Source organism: Poecilia reticulata, chromosome 21 (assembly GCF_904066995.2).
Source record: "Poecilia reticulata chromosome 21, P_reticulata-male-v2, whole genome shotgun sequence".
In the NCBI taxonomy this organism is placed as follows: Eukaryota; Metazoa; Chordata; class Actinopteri; order Cyprinodontiformes; family Poeciliidae; genus Poecilia; species Poecilia reticulata.
The window spans coordinates 24741678-24760053 of record NC_088850.1 but is presented as its reverse complement, the minus strand read 5'-3'; the positions used below and the strand labels follow the sequence as shown (position 1 = coordinate 24760053).

At 45.3% G+C, this 18376-nt stretch overlaps 1 protein-coding gene across 1 annotated transcript in view; it reads left to right on the top strand.

The window, feature by feature from the left end:
* nt5dc1 (5'-nucleotidase domain containing 1) overlaps positions 1-18376 on the top strand; it is a 125078-nt gene that overhangs the window by 104987 nt on the left and 1715 nt on the right. The window contains exons 10-11 of the mRNA XM_008398592.3: positions 5606-5779; positions 17271-17439. Of these exons, the coding sequence (XP_008396814.1) occupies positions 5606-5779; positions 17271-17439 (343 nt within the window). The remainder of the gene's footprint in view (positions 1-5605; positions 5780-17270; positions 17440-18376) is intronic.

Here is an 18376-nt window from a genome sequence, read left to right as displayed (position 1 = left end):
ATTAATAAAGTTTGACTGACCTATCTACCTACCGACCTGATAATCAGGTCGTCTGCAGGTCATTTAGCACCACGTTCTCCACCAACATGCTGTGTGCCAATGGAGAAGGGTGACCATCGTCCGGTCCAGTCGCAGAAGGCTCTCCTCGCCAACCGTTGTTACTGTTTTGTTGATATTCACTTTAGTGCAGCTCCATCTAGTGGATGCATAATGTAACTCCAACCTCTCTTGCAGCGTCTATACCATGCGCCTTATAGTGCGGAAAATACGGGGTATATATATATACATATATATATAAATTAGAGGTGTGCCGATCGATCGGTCACCGATCATAATTGGGCCGATTTTCGTGAAAAAGTGCATGATCGGTGATCGGCGATCATTGGCTCGCTGCCGATACCGATCACCTGCATCTCATTTCTCAGCCTGCCTGTGCAGCTGGTCTCCTCTTTCCTTCACCATGTGCAACCGCGCAGCAACAAATCCTAAGCGATGTTGAACTATAACGCACTGAGTGACTGGGGAAGTTTGCGTGTTGCGGCGGAAAATTGAAGCACGTCAAAATACATCAACACAACAAAGCTAATACGACATAAAAACAATGCCATACTTGATAGAGTTTGGCTACATCGAGGCTCACTGCAGTAAAAAGACATACGGAGGATCAGATAGCAGGTAAAGCAGAGCACAGCTACAAACACTCACCCAGATTAGCATGACGGACAGAAAGCTAAACAAATAACCCACAAAATTATTTAAGTCTTCGAGCTGCAATGTAAGATGCTGGTTCTGCTCTCGCTGCTGAACCGCTGCTACGCTACAGGTAGCGTAGCAGCTGTAGCTACGCTACCCTAACCCGCTTCTGCTCCACCTGGTAGTGACTCTCACACCAAACCTCTGTTTAAAGCTGCAGCATCTAACCTAAAAAATACATTTTACATACGTATTAAAACTTTCGCTGTCCTAACATGAGACAGATAATCTCTAAAAAAATAGTCAATCTCCTCCCTGCTCTGCATAATTACTCCACTCGGTCAGAAACAGCCACTCAGAACTAGCAGTAGTCAGCTAGCCGCCATGCTATCAGGAAGTTTTCATTCAGTAACTCTGGATTGTTTATTGTAATGGATCCTATATTTGCCTTTGAATGTTAAGTTTTATACTTGAATTTTTTTTGGCAATGTTGAGAGGTTTTATTTTGACTCTTTGCATTATTTAGCCTCTTCAGAGCCTTCATATGTTATCAGTCTGTTAAAGATAGTATTACCGATAGCAGTACAATTTGCACAATGCCTGTTTTGTTTAGTTTTCTTCTTGGAGAAAGTAATTAAAAACAAGTTTTTGTCTAAATTAAGGTGAATTCATGGTTCCTTTTTCCACATAATGTAACCGGTAGTGTTTATGATAAAAAAAATGTAAAAAAATTATGTGATCGGTATCGGTGATCGGCCCTCATGGGTGATCGGTATCGGTATTGACAGGAAAAAACCTGAAAACAGAAAACAATATATCTGACCTGAACCTTCAGAGCCACATCAAGACAGTCACAAAGTCGGCCTTCTATCACCTGAAGAACATCTCCAGGATTAGAGGACTTAAGTCTCAGCGAGATCTAGAGAAACTCATCCATGCGTTTATCTTTAGCCACATTAATTACTGCAACAGCGTCTTCACAGGTCTGACTAATAAATCAATCAAACAGCTGCAGCTGATCCAGAAGCTGCTGCTCACATTCTAACTAAAACCAGGAAGATAGAGCACATAACACCAGTTTTAAAGTCCCTACACTGGCTCCCTGTAGCTCAGAGAACAGACTTTAAAATAATGTTGTTAGTTTATAAATTACTGAACGGTTTAGCACCACAATACATTAAAGATCTCTTATTACTGTACCAAGTGTCTAGACCCCTCAGATCTTCTGGTTCTGGTTCTGCTCTGCATCCCCAGAACCAGAACCAAACAAGGAGAAGCAGCATTCAGTTTCTATGCACCACAGATTTGGAACAAACTTCCTGAAAACTGTAAAACAGCTGAAACACTGGGTGCCTTTAAATCTCAAATTAAAACCCACCTGTTTAGAATTGCTTATGGCTAAATTGCGGGTTTTAATGTCTTAGGTTTGAGAATCCTTGTAAGATGCTAAAACTCTGAGGTTTGAGAATTCTTGTATGATGTCACTCTGTTAAAACTGTTCGAGGAGACCCCATAAGGGCAAGTCCTCACGTGGATCGATGTTTTTATCTTTACTTTTAATAATGTTTTTATCTTTTTTTAATCTTTTTCAAAATCTCTTTCTCAGTGTTTATTCTGTTTTTATTTTTAATTATGTGAAGCACTTTGAAATGCCTTGCTGCTGAAATGTGCTATATAAATAAAATTTCATTGTTTGTGTTGTAGTACTCGAGATCAGTCTTTTTTTGATGGCGCTGAGGACTCTGCATTTTATTTCAAGACCAGTCGAGACCTCAACTGTGAAAATATCACTAAACGTACAACACACTGTCCAGTTTATTTATTAACATTGTGTCATGATCTGTGTTTCTGTGTGTTTGTTTTTGAGTTTTTTTCTGCGTGATCCTGTTCTCTGTGAGTCTCTGTCTCTGCGTCTTCCCCGTTGATTGTCCCAGTAGTGTCTCGTTCCCTTGATTGCCCCGTGTGTATTTAGTCCCACCTGTTGTCTGTGTTCCTCGTCGGGTCCTTGTCTAACGTACGTTGTATGTCGTTTGTCTAGGTCTTCGTACCAGCCTGTTTCAGTTAGCCATTCAGTAGAACTGTGTAGTCCTGAGTCGGTTAAACTGTAATAAGTCGTCATAGTAGAACTGATAAATCCTATGTCGGCGCCAGCTCTCTAAGCAGTCGTTTCCTGTTCAGTTGCTACCACGGTTAGCCTATCTCCGCTCACCGTGCTGCTGTCTGTTTTCTGGACTGTCGAGCTGTACATTTATCATTAAATCGTCATTTTTCTACAACCTGGGTTCAGCCTACGTCTCTCTTCACCACCACCAACCATGTTACATGACACATTGTTGTTTCAGTGGATGCAAAACGTACCGATTAAAATCCAAGCAATAATGTGTTTCCGTTACTCCCGCTCCCCCTCTCCACCTTTCACTCGTACGTGGCGCTCCAAGACATGGGCAGTGGTTTTCTCTCAGTGGCAAACTTGTTCTATTACTGTCTAATCATCAGCAATAGAATAGCGCTGCATAAATCATAAGAACTCCGATGGCTACAGCTAACTCAGCATCGCTTCGCTTTCACAGACGGTGGGGACAACGTCTAACTTTTTTCGTCACTTAGAAAAGTAGCTCAAAGAAGGTAAGCTCCGTTGACATGATGCTAGCAAAGCTAGCAGTACAGAGACACATAAGCATTTGTGATGGAAAAAAAGTTATCACTCACTGCACTTAATTATTGTGCGGAGGTGTTGACTGAGTGTTGTTGACTGAGTGTTGACTGTCGCATATATGGGACAACGCTGTGTCCAAAAGTCTGCAATATAGTGATGTGAAATTCAGTAACAGTCCGATTCTTCTGAACGGCTCTTTACTTAGAAAATCTGACTGCGAGTGTTACTGAGAGCCGTTCTTTGTTCTTGTAATGCTCTGCGTACACTGCAGTAGCTATCATTATTTTATTTAATCATGTACATTGATATTTTTTTAATTAACAAATAAAACACAAGAACGAAAGAGCACGAGATCATGCACATTGCTCTGATTGTTTTTGTTCAAAGTGGCAGCTGTAATGTCTGCCATGGTGTCAGACTGCCTTGCTTCATGTAGCGGGAGAGGATAAAAACAGTCACGGTGAGCGCCTTGTGCTTGGTTACTTCTTTGTTGCTCCTTGGTTAGTGTTCATAGTTGAGCGTTATTTACCGTCCGGGCATTGGCTCAATTGCTATGTTTAATGGTGCAGACAGTGATGGTTTATGACATGAGTAATATGGGCAAACACCCAGGGCGTTATCTTTTTAGGGTTGGCACGAGACCACCGCAGAGTGTAGCACAAAGATGGAAGTACTTCATTTTAATATTGGTAAAATTTATTAAGTATTTAATATCTAGGTGTTTCTATGGGAATATGGATCTTTCAGATCAATTTTGATCATATTTCACCATTTTACCGTGTCCTAGCACGGGGCAGTGGTCTTGGTCTTGACTCGGTCTCGGACCCTAAAAGTCTTGGTCTTGACTCGGTTTTGATACGTTCTGGTCTTGGTCTTGTCTTGGTCTCGAGTTAGGTGGTCTTTACCACAACACTGACATAATATATGTATTATATCATCTAAACACCAGAGCAATAGAGGCTCAGATCTACCACACCAGACAAGACCCAAGGTGTAGGTTGTGCAAGGAGGCCCCTGAGACAGTCCAGCACATAACAGCAGGGTGCAAGATGCTGGCAGGGAAAGCGTACATGGAACGACATAACCAAGTGGCGGGCATAGTGTACAGGAACATCTGTGCAGAATATGGACTGGAAGCCCCGAGATCAAAGTGGGGAAAAACCCCCAAAAGTGGTGGAGAATGACCGAGCTAAGATCCTGTGGGACTTCCAGATCCAGACAGACAGGATGGTAATGGAGAACCAACCGGACATTGTGCTGGTGGATAAAACAGATCCCAGGAACAAAATCAGACATCTCAGTCCAAAAATGTGCAGTTCTAGCACAGCCAAGATACTGGAGGAACCTTCAAGCTCCCAGGCCTCTGGTAGAGGACCCGAGCTCAGAGGATGAAACAGACCACCCATGGAGGGTGAGAAGGGAATTTTTACAACTTGATTCATGTTTCCTCAGTGAAATGTTATTGTTCTCTATTCTTTTTTTACAACATTTCTCTTGTCTGCGCTGCTTCGCATGTATGGATTATCGGTGTTCCGTCCAATCAGATTTCAATATCCAAGACAAACCTTATTCTGCCCAGAATTTCAAAGCCTGAAAAAAATCTTAGGTATGAGAGGTTTGATCGTACTGTGTGTGGCATCTAGCCACATGGCAGGAGCATCAAACACCACATGAACTGATTTTAATCAACAACATTCTGAATACAGACAGAAAATCATGTAAAACCCCACCATGTGAATTTAGAGTAGACAAACATGGCTGATGATGTAAAAGCAATGGGAATAGTTCATGGACTTATTTTAAGCAATAAAGACGTAACAAAAAGAAAAAAACATTGGATAAAGGAGTGGGGCAGCGAGAGAGCAGCTCTATTTGCTGCACTATGATATGGAGATGAGTTGTTCTGTTTTTTGTGCCATGGGCACAAAATAACAGATGCATTTAACTAATTTTAAAACCAGGCATAGTAAATGTTTTACTAGTCACAATTACTGAAATGCATCTGGCTAGGGTCAGTGTCAAGGCTGAATGACTAAAATATTGTTATAGTAAACCAACTTATGTCAAGTTAATGTTAAATAACTGAAAAGATACTGGATACATCAATGCATTAGCAATTTTGCTCCAACCCCTCTCCTTGTCATTTCTGTTCTTATTCCTTGCATGAAATGTTGGATAAACATTCACACTTGCTGCTGAGAGCATGGTCCCTATGAGACAGCTGAAATGAAATGGTGTTTTGTCCTGAATTTACAGGTGGCGTATTTTGGAGATAGCATGAGGTCAGACATATTCCCTGCCACCACTTTTGGGAAGTGGGAGACTGTGATGATAGTGGAAGAAATGGAGGGAGAGGGCATTCCGAAGAGTGACGCAGCATTGTCCAACAAGACTCAGGTGGAGCCGCAGGAGAAAAGGGGAAAATTTGAGGTAAGTTTGATGACTGAGGAAGCGGTTTCCATTTAGCAACCATTGTTCTTTCAGTCCTTTCCCCCTGTTTGAAAATCTCCATAAAATGAATGTTGCTGAAAATGTGTAAAACAAATGGAAATTAACCACATAGAAGAAAAACTTTTACAGAGTGCGGCCTTTTCTGTCACACAGCAGAAGATGATATTAATCAACAGAGTTCCAATTTCCAGAATGAAAAGTCAGCACAAATGTGGCAAACGAAGGCTTGAGTTTCCTATTTTTCCTCTGCTTCACAATCTTATGTGTCACTGTGTGTCTGATTTAGAGAGGAAGTCACATTCAGCTCCATTAGGGTTGACCCAACTGACCATCCATTTCATGAGAGAAATGCAGCGGCAGCACATTGGGCAACCCCAGCATCCATTCCCCTTTAACTTGTGCGATTTTTGTGTTTCAGTTGCATAACCTGGCTCTGAAAACAAAAAAAAATTAACCTTTTTCATTACAACATACAATTGGGTAGGACAAAAAAGTTTGACAGCAAACACTGCAGGTCGGCTTAGTTGGCAGAAAACATGTTACGTATGGTGGGGGATCAGTGAGGCTGAGGTCCTCTTCCTCTTGCATGTGGGAATCTAGTCAGAGTACATTGCACAATGAATTTCTTGAAATATCAAGTGGACTGATATTTCAGTCCTGTAAAAGACTGGGTCCTTTCAACAGTAAGGCAGTTCAAAGGCACATCATAAAAACATACAAAGATGTAGAAAATACAGTCAACAATTGTCAAGTGCCATCTTTGCACACATTTTGTCAAGTGCAGTCATTACACATCAAAATGTTGATTGTTTCATTGATAATGTTTCAAAAGCAACTCTAAACAGGTGGGTTTTAGGCTATATTTAAAAGCATTCAGTGTTTCAGCTGTTTTGCAGTTTTCTGGAAGTTTATGATTTGTGGTGCATAGAAGCTGAATGCTGCTTCTCCATATTTGGTACTGATTCTGGGGATGCGGAGCAGACCAGAACCAGGATCAGAAGATCTGAGAGGTCTAGAAGGTTGATGCAACAGCAGATCTTCAATGTATTGTGGTGTCGACACAGCCATTCAGCAGGGGCACCGCCAGGAATCTTGGGCCCCCTGACAAAAAATTTGTTTGCCCCCCCCCCTCCACCCGCAGCTGCTGTTAAAATTTTTTTAGTCTATTTGACCCATAAAAAGCGTCACAATTTTAAAGGCTGCATCTGCCTTACTTTCTTTGGTTCAATTCTGATAATTAACACATTATTTACTGGTCATGAATTTAACATCCAACAGTCCACATCCAGTATGCAAGTAGGTTGCTTACATTTTTTCTATTAGTTTTTGATTCTGAAATGTCTCCCCATGAGCAACAGTCAAAGGTCACGTGCAACTACACATAAAGCAATCCAGACTTCTCAAAAATGTTATGTAGTTGCATTTTATTCAAGCTGCAGTACATAACTTTAATAAAAATAATGTTTTCTCCATATTTGTTAAAGCTGTCACTATGTCTTAGCAGTTTGTTATGAGACAGATAATCTGAAAACAATCAATCTCCTCCACCTCCTTCCTGAATTACTATTACTGGTTAAAGTAATGCACCGTTCTGACCAAAACAACCAATCAGAACTAGGTGGACGCTCTTAGTGCTGTCAATCAACCTCATTCACTCACTGCTAAATGTGCTAATGGTGGAGAAACAACTTATCATTACAAGAAACCGTTTATCTACCGTCATTAGTAGCTATGCTAACTAAACTGAGCATTCACAGTTTGAATCTGCACAGCTCTGTGCTATGCTAGCTGCAGCACGGCACAAATCAAGGTGGAGCAAGGATGAGCAGCACCACATGAGATTGTCATTGACAACACTAAAACTCTCCTGCCTCTGATTGGTTGTTTCTAGCACTGGGAGAAAGCAGAGGAAATAGATTTTTCACAGATTACCTCTCATGCCATACTGTCACAACATAATGACAGTTTTAAAAACATGAAAAAAATATTTATATAAAAGTAACATACTGCACCATTAATTTTACTCAGGAGAGGACGCGTTAGGAGGGACATGGGTTAGAGCTGCTGCTGACCGACACTCATTTGTTGTTAAGTGGTAAAAGGTACAAGGGACAAGTTAAATATATGAATGTGTTGGTAATTTTTTTCCTTAATTCATTAAATGCTAGTGAAAAGGAGTCAAACAGTAGTCTGTAGCTAAGCTAATAATGCTAAATGGTTGATAATCTCACAGTCTACTCACCTCTCTTGGAGAAAAACTGTTATAAATTAACACTCTTGCCTTTTTCTCTCCCTCTCTTTTTTTGGAAAATCTGATTTTATAACTTTTCTTAGCAGCATAGTAACTGCCACAGTCGTTCATGTCTTCCACTGACTGCTGCTAACAGCGTCACTCTGAAGCGCTCCAAACAGGAACTAACCATTTGGGGGGTTCAGGGTAAATATGGATGTGTGTTTTTTGGTCTGGGAGTGGGAACATTACATTTTTACTGCTAAAACAACCTTTAAAAATGCAATATGATTCATTTTGTTATTGACAGGGCCCCAATTTTTTTATTTATTTCTATGAACAAAAAATAAATAATTGTTTGTCAGGGCCCCTAGAAATGTGTCATCACTTTTCCCTCCTATACTGGTCCCCTGCTGTTCAGTGATTTATAAAGAAAAGGTTATCTACTTTGGAAGTTGTCATAAGGGTGCGGTGAAAGAGTATCCATCCATCCATCCATTTTCTTGCACCCTTTTTCCCTCAGTGGGGTTGGGAGGGGTGCTGGTGCCCATCTCCAGCCAACGTTTCGGGCGAGAGGTGGGGTCACCCTGGACAGGTCGCCAGTCTGTCGCAGGGCAACACAGACACACACAGGATACACAACCATGCACACACACTCTCACACCTAGGGACAATTTGGAGAGGCCAATTAACCTGACAGTCATGTTTTTGGACTGTGGGAGGAAACCGGAGTACCCGGAGAAAACCCACGCACACACAGGGAGAACATGCAAACTCCATGCAGAAAGACCGGGAATCGAACCCAGAACCTTCTTGCTGCAAGGCAACAGCTCTACCAACTGCGCCACTGTGCAGCCTGGTGAAAGAGTAAATTTGATTAAATGTTTCTGCTGTGTTGTCTGTGAAAGAACATTTTATGATAGTAGCTGTTTTGCTAAGTGAGTCAGTGGAGACTGTACTTTCAAAGATAACTGTGAATTTTGTTTATGGTCTTTTACCTAAAATAACCAGATATTAAAAAGAGGTAAAATGACCCAAAAAGATTAGATTGTAATTTATGATATTATGAAATGATTAAAAGCTTGCTGTCAGTGTTGGTGTCAGACATAGGAGCCGGAATAGGGGGGGCCAAAGGGCCATTACCCCCTCCTCCCAACCACTTTACGGCCCTGCTCTGCCCGTCTGCTGGTGCCACCAGACATTTACACAGACTCTGTGACAAACTGTGACTGACATCTCTCTATGTTTATATACAGAATGAAAAGAGAGCACAGATAAAACCTACAGCACTGAGATCTGGACCAAATCTAAGGCTCCAGATCATAACAGTCACTCAAAGGTTTACCACATGCACAGCTATGAGTCGGGTTAGGATCATGAACCGGTCTGACACCTGAAAGAAGGCTCTGGCTCTGATCCGGTCTGTGTCTGGAACAATTCTGCCTAAAAATTAAATGAGAATTCTGCATTTGTGCCACATCTGGCCCAAATGTTATATTTATAGAGCTGTGGTGACGTTTTCTTTCTAACGGCGTTGGGATGAAAAAAAAAGACATCGGGCCTATGTCCAGATCATTTTTGCTCGAGTTGAAAAATAATTCAACTTGAATCTCAGCCTCGCACACTAGCTCCGGCTCCTTCCCCACCAGAGAGGTGACGTTCCACGTCCCAAGAGCCAGCTTCTGCAGCCGAGGATCAGACCGCCAGGGTCCCCTCCCTCGGCTGCCGCCCATAGCACAATGCACCGACCCCTTTGGCCCCTCGGACAGGTGGAGAGCCCATCGGAAGGGGGACCCATGTCTCCTCTTCGGGCTGAGCCCGGCCGGGCTCCGTGGGTAAAAGCCCGGCCACCAGGCGCCCGCAATCGTGCCCCACCTCCAGGCCTGGCTCCAGAGTGGGGCCCCGGTGACCCGCGTCCGGGCGAGGGAAAACAAAGTCCAAAATTTGTATTCATCATAGGGGTCTTCGGGCTGCGCTTTGTCTGGTTCCTCACCTAGGACCTGTCTGCCTTGGGTGACCCTACCAGGGGCATAAAGCCCCAGACAGCATAGCTCCTGGGATCATTGGGACACTCAAACCCCTCCACCACGATAAGGTGGCAGCCCAAGGAGAGGCCTCACCTCGACACATGGCTCTGGTTCTGGAACCAGTCTCCTTGAGAGGGGCTGGGCATACTTCCACTCTGGAGTTGCCCACGGTGAGAGGCGCCGGGCTGGAGTGGGCATACTTGTTGCCCCCCATTTGGGCGCCTGTGCGTTGGGGTTCACCCCGGTGAACGAGAGGGTAGCCTCCCTCCGCCTACGGGTGGGGGGACGGGTTCTGACTGTTGCTTGTGCTTACGGGCCAAACGGCAGTTCAGATTACCCACCCTTCTTGGAGTCCTTAGAGGGGGTACTGGAGAGTGCCCCTCCTGGGGACTCCCTTGTTCTACTGGGAGACTTCAACGCTCACGTGGGCAATGACAGTGAGACCTGGAGAGGCGTGGTTGGGAGGAACGGCCCCCCCGATCTGAACCCAAGCGGTGTTCTGTTGTTGGACTTCTGTGCTCATCACGGATTGTCCATCACGAACACCATGTTCAGGCATAAGGGTGTCCATATGTGCACTTGGCACCAGGACGCCCTAGACCGCAGTTCGATGATTGACTTTGTCATCGTCTCATCGGATTTGTGGCCGTATGTCTTGGACACTCGGGTGAAGAGAGGTGCGGAGCTGTCCACTGACCACTACCTGGTGACGAGTTGGCGCCGGTGGTGGGGGAGGAAGCCGGTCAGACCTGGCAGGCCCAAACGTGTAGTGAGGGTCTGCTGGGAACGCCATGGAGACAGACTTCCATACGGCTTCGAGGCGATTCTGGTCCACCATCCGGCGTCTCAGGAGGGGGAAGCAGTGCAGCACCAACAGGTCGCCGAGGTGGTCAAAAAGCTCCTCGGTGGCAGGGCCCCGGGGGTGGATGAGATCCGCTCAGAGTTCCTTAAGGCTCTGGATGTTGCGGGGTTGTGTTGGCTTACGCGACTCTGCAATATTGCGTGGACATCGGGGGCAGTTCCCCTGGACTGGCAGACTGGGGTGGTGGTCCCCCTGTTTAAAAAGGGGGACCGGAGGGTGTGCTCCAGTTACAGGGGGATCACACTCTTAAACCTCCCTGGTAAGGTCTATTCAGGGGTCCTGGAGAGGAGGGTCCGTCGGATAGTCAAACCTCGGATTCAGGAAGAGCAGTGTGGTTTTTGTCCTGGTCGTGGAACACTGGACCAGCTCTACACCCTCAGCAGGGTCCTGGAGGGTGCATGGGAGTTCGCCCAACCAGTCTACATGTGTTTTGTGGACTTGGAGAAGGCGATCAACCGTGTCCCTCAGGGGGGCCTATGGGGGGTACTCCGGGAGTATGGGGTACCGGGCCCTTTGATACGGGCTGTCAGGTCCCTGTATGACCGGTGTCAGAGTCTGGTCCGCATTGCCAGCAGTAAGTCGGGCTCGTTTCCGGTGAGAGTTGGACTCCGCCAAGGCTGCCCTTTGTCACCGATTCTGTTCATTACTTTTATGGACAGAATTTCTAGGCGCAGCCGAGGTGTTGAGGGGATCCGTTTTGGTGGCCTTAGGATCGCATCTCTGCTTTTTGCGGATGATGTGGTCCTGTTGACTTCATCGGAACGTGATCTGCAGCTCTCACTGGAGCGGTTCGCAGCCGAGTGTGAAGCGGCCGGGATGAGGCTCAGTGCCTCCAAATCCGAGGCCATGGTCTTGAGCCGGAAAAGGGTAGAGTGCCTTCTTCTCCGGGTCAGGGGGGTCGTCCTGCCTCAAGTGGAGGAGTTTAAGTATCTGGGGATCTTGTTCACAAATGGGGGAAGAAGGGAGCGGGAGATCAACAGGCGGATTGGGGCAGCGTCTACTGTGAAGCGGGCGCTGTACCAGTCCGTCGTGGTGAAGAGACAGCTGAGCCAAAAAGCGAAGCTCTCGATTTACCGGTCGATCTACGTTCCCACCCTCATCTATGGTCATGAGCTTTGGGTCATGACCGAAAGAACGAGATCACGAGTACAAGCGGCCGAAATGGGTTTCCTCCACAGGGTGGCTGGGCTCTCCCTTAGAGATAGGGTGAGAAGCTCGGTCATCCGGGAGGGACTCAGAGTAGAGCCGCTGCTCCTCCACATGGAGAGGAGCCAGTTGAGGTGGCTCGGGCATCTGGTAAGGATGCCTCCTGGACGCCTCTCTGGTGAGGTGTTCTGGGAGTCCCACCGGGAGGAGGCCTCGTGGAAGACCCAGGACACGCTGGAGGGATTATGTCTCTCGGCTGGCCTGGGAACGCCTTGGGATTCCCCCGGAGGAGCTGGAAGAAGTGGCTGGGGAGAGGGAAGTCAGGGCCTCCCTTCTGAAGCTGCTGCCCCCGCGACCTGACCACGGATAAGAGGAAGAAAATGGATGGATGGATGGATCTCCTTGGGCTGCCACCTTATCATGGTAGAGGGGTTTGAGTGTCTCAATGATCCTAGGAGCAATGCTGTCTGGGGCTTTATGCCTCTAGTAGGGTCACCCAAGGCAGACAGGTCCTAGGTGAGGAACCAGACAAAGCGCAGCCTGAAGACCCCTTATGATGGAAACTAACTTTGGATCTGGCGTTCCCTCACCCGGACGCGGGTCATCGGGGCCCCACTCTGGAACCAGGCCTGAAGGTGGGGCACAATGGCGAGCTCTTGGTGGCCGGGCTTTTACCCACGGAACCCGGCCGGGCTCAGCCCGAAGAGGAGGCGTGAGTCCTCCTTCCAATGGGCTCACCACCTTTCGGAGGGGCCAAAGGGAGTCCAATGTGTTACATCTGTAACACATTGCACTTGTCTATTTGGGGGTCCTGCCACCTGGCAGCCGAGGGAGGGGACCCTGGCAGCCTAGATATCGGCTGCAGAAGCTGGCTCTTGGGACGTGGAACGTCACCTCTCTGGTGGGGAAGCAACCAGAGCTAGTGTGCGAGGCTGAGAGGTTCCGGCTAGAAATAGTCGGCCTCACCTCGAAGCATAGCTCTGGCTCTGGAACCAGTCTCCTTGAAAGGGGCTGGGCGTACTTCCACTATGGAGTTACCCACGGTGGGAGGCGCTGGGCAGGAGTGGGCGTACTTGTTGCCCCCTATCTTGGCACCTGTACGTTGGGGTTTTTATCCCAGTGAATGAGAGGGTAGCCTCCCTCAGCCTAGGGGTGGGAGGTTCTGACTGTTGTCTGTGCTTAGACAACAGTCAGAACCCGTCCTGACTGTTCTGACTACCCACCCTTCTCGGAGTCCTTAGAGGGGGTACTGGAGACTGACCCTCCTGCCTCAAGTGGAGGAGTTTAAGTATCTGGGGATCTTGTTAACGAATGAGGGAAGAATGGAGCAAGAGATCAACAGGCGGATTGGGGCAGCGTCTGCCGTGAAGCGGGCGTTGTACCGGTCCGTCGTGGTGAAGAGAGAGCTGAGCTAAAAAGCGAAGCTCTTGATTTACCGTTTGATCTGTGTTCCCACCCTCATCTATGGTTATGAGCTTTGGGTCATGACCGAAAGAACGAGATCACAGATACAAGCAGCCGAAAAGCGTTTCCTCCGCAGGGAGGCTGGGCTCTCCCTTAGAGTTGGGGTGAGAAGCTCGGTCATCCGGGAGGGACTCAGAGTAGAGCCGCTGCTCCTCCACGTTGAGAGGAGCCAGTTGAGGCTCGGGCATCTGGTCAGGATGCCTCCAGGACGCCTCTCTGGTGAGGAGTTCCGGGCACGTCCCACAGGGAGGAGGCCTCGGGGAAGACCCAGGACACGCTGGAGGGACTATGTCTCTCAGCTGGCCTTGGGACGCCTTGGGATTCCCCCGGAGGAACTGGAAGAAGTGGCTGAGGAGAGGGAAGTCTGGGCCTCCCTTCTTAGGCCCGACCCCACATAAGCGAAAGAAAATGGATGGAGGGATTAATGGATGAAAAACAATTGCCTGAATTATTTTTTTTTTCCTCCAAAAGCCAATCAGCCATCAGTATCGATGGCCACTGAAAGCTTTCAGGTCTCTGGCTGTTGAAATTCATTTTTGTTTGTAAAGTAACAAGCACATTAAAGTTTAATCGTGGAGTTTTTCATTTTGTTTTTAATGCATAAATATTGGCTGGTTATCTGTATCACTCACAAATCTTTTTCCCGCAAAATTTGTGGAAAATGCAGCAAATATAATAAATATAATCCGCAGTTTTACGACTGTAGACACATATAAAAAGAAAACAATAATTTTTGGATTACTTTATTATCTAACTCTCTTGACTAGTAACAATATCAAGGAGAAAAAAAAGATCTTTTGTGTCAAACATCCTGTATGTAGCGGACCTCTGTGTGAGTTTGTGGGGGTGGGCACGCATAAGCCTAAATGTTATCCGTCAATTTACTTATGTTATTTGGCGGCTTGACGCTTTTTCTGTAAGCTAAAAATGAATGAGTGGAGTTTGATCCTTCCCATAGATCTTGGCAGGTCGCCGATTTATTTTTATTTATTTTTTGGTTTGGCGAACTGAAGACCTGACGGGTCACCCGCTTGGATAACCCCCTAATGGTGCGTTCGCACTAAACGCGTTACGCGCTTTTAAAAAACCCTCTGACGCTTCAAGTTGGGCATGTTGCACTTTTGGTGCATTCACACCAAACGCACTTTGAGCGTCAAGCGCGTCTTGTTTATACTATACTATACCAAACTGTACCCATTTGTAGAGACAGCATATATTTATTGCTTTGGACCAAGCTTCACTTCACCATTAAGAATATGATGTAATAATGACAAAACCTTCATATAAGCATGGTGTTTTAATACAGTGGATCTCTGTATGGAGCTGTTCTTGGTCGACTGCAGGCATTGTTATTATGCAATAGTCAGCCACACCCCTACCTCCTCTCAGACTCCTACTGACTGACTACTGACCAGCTCTCCGTCTAACAAGTCCGTGAAGCCTCTACCTCCTGAGTATTACCACAGATGAGTAAATAGAGGACCTTCTGTTTAAGCTGGAAGCGAGAAAGATGCGTCTAGACTCTAACCACCTTCAGATTCTGAGATTATGACCTTTTACAGTTAATGGATCAGACATCCAAATAGCCCGTGGTAGCCTGACTCCAGAAACCACTCCAGTTAACGGTAGCTCTTTCTCTATTAATAACGTGCACTCGTTACAGTCTAGAGAACTTTAGAGACTCGGCACGAGTCCCAAGGTCATTATTTATCATAACTAAAGAAACGTCTGAAACCCCCCAATTCACTAGGATCATGAACATTGATTTTATATTAACCAAAAGAATTACTATTCCTATGACTTAATTAATTTAACTGTCCACAGCATCAAGTAGACTTTAATATTTTAATATTTTATTAGCAAGCTTTAGCAGGGGAAAATGACATACAGCTTCTTCAATCAAAAATCAAAAGATTAAAATACAAAATAATTTTAGAAAACACACTTCCCTCTAGTCTCTATACTGTGTCACTGAACCTTAACAGAGGCTTTGGGATGCAGTTCCACTCTTTCCCAGATGCTGAGTTGATCTTGGCAGCAGAAAACTCTAAATTCCATGGTCAGGGACCCATCTTGCCATAGCAGAGTCCTTTTTAGAATAAATCCAAAGTTGAACTGGTGAATGATCTTCATGAGCTCAGTTCTTTATCCATAGGTGATCTTTGTCTATCCCCCATGTCCACTGCAGCATCGTTGAGATGTTTCTTGGGTTAAGAGTAGGGCAGGTGTCGAATCAGAACCCCGGGCTGTGGATAAACGGATCTTGTTCCTTTCTAAAGCAGTGCGAAGTCTTCACCTTCCCATGGTTTCAAAGTATAGCCCCAATCTTGATCCTGCATCTTCTTGTGGTCTTGACTCGAACGCTGCCGGAACAAAGAACCCCGTTCTTCTCCTGCCTCTACTTTTTATACTCTGTGTTTCAACCGTGTGCGCATCTGTACACAATTATCTACTTCTGCATCTTGCTGTGCTTGCACAATCTCCCGTTGCACCATTTCTCTTGACGTCAACCACTTTGGCTAACCGTTATCTTCTCTCTTGAACTTCCTCTTTTACTCTTGCTGCAGCTCCTATCTGCGCTTAACATCTGGTGGTTTTGCTTATTTCACAATCCCACTTCCTGTTTCTTCCGTACTCACAGTTCTTGCTCTCACACACTCTTTTTTATTCCCACGCAGCCTCTGTTATTGCAACACAGTATTAAGACATCTCATCTAACTTGAATAAGACTATTCATTTATGATTTCTCACATTTACTCTTTAAATCAAGTTCACATAATTCATCACATTGATTAGTGGTACATTATTAAAGTAAGGATTACACAAGTTTTAATCACATGAAATCATAATACTGAATTATTTGTTTCTTCTGGGTTTCTATCACAATAAGAATTATATAAGTTCTGTTGCAATAAAGATTATATAAGTTTCAATCAACATTAAATCATGATTCAAGATTACTTGTTGCCTCTGGGCTTTTATGATTTGTTTTCTGTGTGTCCTGGAAAGATCTCAGTCAGTTCCAACCAGGTTTCACGACAGCATTTATCCTGTAGCCGACATTATCCTGCATTTTTCCAGACACCAGTTTTGAAAATGGAATAAACTTTATTCCTTCCTCTAAATGCTTTGTGTGTGCATGTTCCCCCACAACTTTTAACAAATCTTTCTGATTATTTTTCACCAAATCTGTTTCACTGCAGCGCATTTAATAGCCAGCTGGACCCTACAGCTTTGTCCTCCAGTCATGTTGCGCTTACTTCGGGGCAAATTGCGACAAGCCCAATGAGTTGATTGACAGATGCCATCGTGTCAACTGAACAAGCGCGCGCCTGACATTCAAAGTGCGAAACAGAGGTGATGAAACACCCATGGCCCCCCCACCTCAAAAATTAATCCAGCGCTGCTGATGTCAGAGCATTTCCTGCAACCAATTTTTAAACTCCTGTTCACCATGCTATGTCAGAATTGGTCTATATGGCCTATTCTGACTCTTGGTTCTCCCACTGAGTCTGTGTTATGCAACTGTTCCAGATTAAATTAGGTGATGTGTGCAAAAACCACATCCTGCTCTCTCCATGATTGTTAATCATCGCTTGAGTATACTCCTGTAAAAGATATGTATATTGTGTGATGTGCTCTTTGGAATTCTGTGCTCCCTTAAACAGGGCTGAACTTGTCTGAAAATTAGTCTTCAAACAAAGTAGTGCAGTTTGGTTTGTGTGTGAAATATCTCTGCAGGAACAAGGCATGAAGTCACCCTCTGCCGTGTCTAACCAGTGGGGGTCCTACTTTGTTGACATGCACAAAAGCGAAGGGGGCAACGAGGAGCACCAGAAGCTGACTTGGTGCTGCCACTGTATTCACACATACAGTACCATGGCTATCCCCAGTGTGGAGCACATAGCAGGTAGGTGGGGTAAAAACATACCATATAATGAAGATTAAAATGTGATTACAGTAATATCTGTTAAAAAATAATATCAAATGTTTTATTCCATTTAAAGCGAATCAAAGCCATCACTGGTTCATTCTGCCAACTTCTAGAGTGGTTACTGCTCCACATTCAAAATCATTTGTATGTACAGACAAATTAAAACATACAGGTTGGCCTGTCATGATAACCTTTGTGTTTGTGCGGCACTTTACATTAGCAATTCACTGATACTGGGACATGCTGTAGGCCAGTGGTTTCCAAACTATTTCTGGGCCCCCCTATGATTTACAATTAGCTGTCAGGTTGAACGATGTGTGTGAGCGAAGAGGGGTGGATTCTTAGAGACTCTCAGCCCCGGCTCCAGACGAACAAAGGGGGGGGGCGGTCAACTTTTTGGGGGGCAAAATGAATCGTAGCTGAATATAGACAACAACACCAGTACCCTACAAGCTACTTGTTAACAAGCTTAAGGTGCTGTATTGATATTAGCTAGTCATCTTTTAGCTAACTTTACTTGCATCCAACAGCTTTACTCAGTCGGTTAGTTTGGGGGGAAAAACTGTGAAAAGTTCTTTGCGTTTTGCTGGTTTGCTGCCATGATTCTAACACCTGAGCAGCTCTGCCCAGCAGCAGCAGGTCTCCTTCACTGCCACACAGGTCGAAACGCAGCGCGAGCGTCGTAACGTTCATGTTGCGTTTAAAGGCGGCTCTGAAAAACAGGTTACCACATGTTAACAACAGACTAAACAGTTTTAACTGCTGATAAAAGTGACAGAGGACACAGATATGGGAAGTGTAGAAGTTCCTACTGTATCAAATTGACAGAGGAATAACAGAGTTGGCCGTCCTAAGGTAAAAACCCAGCGCATACAGCGTTCATGTTTTTTTGTTGTTTTTTTCCATCCAGACG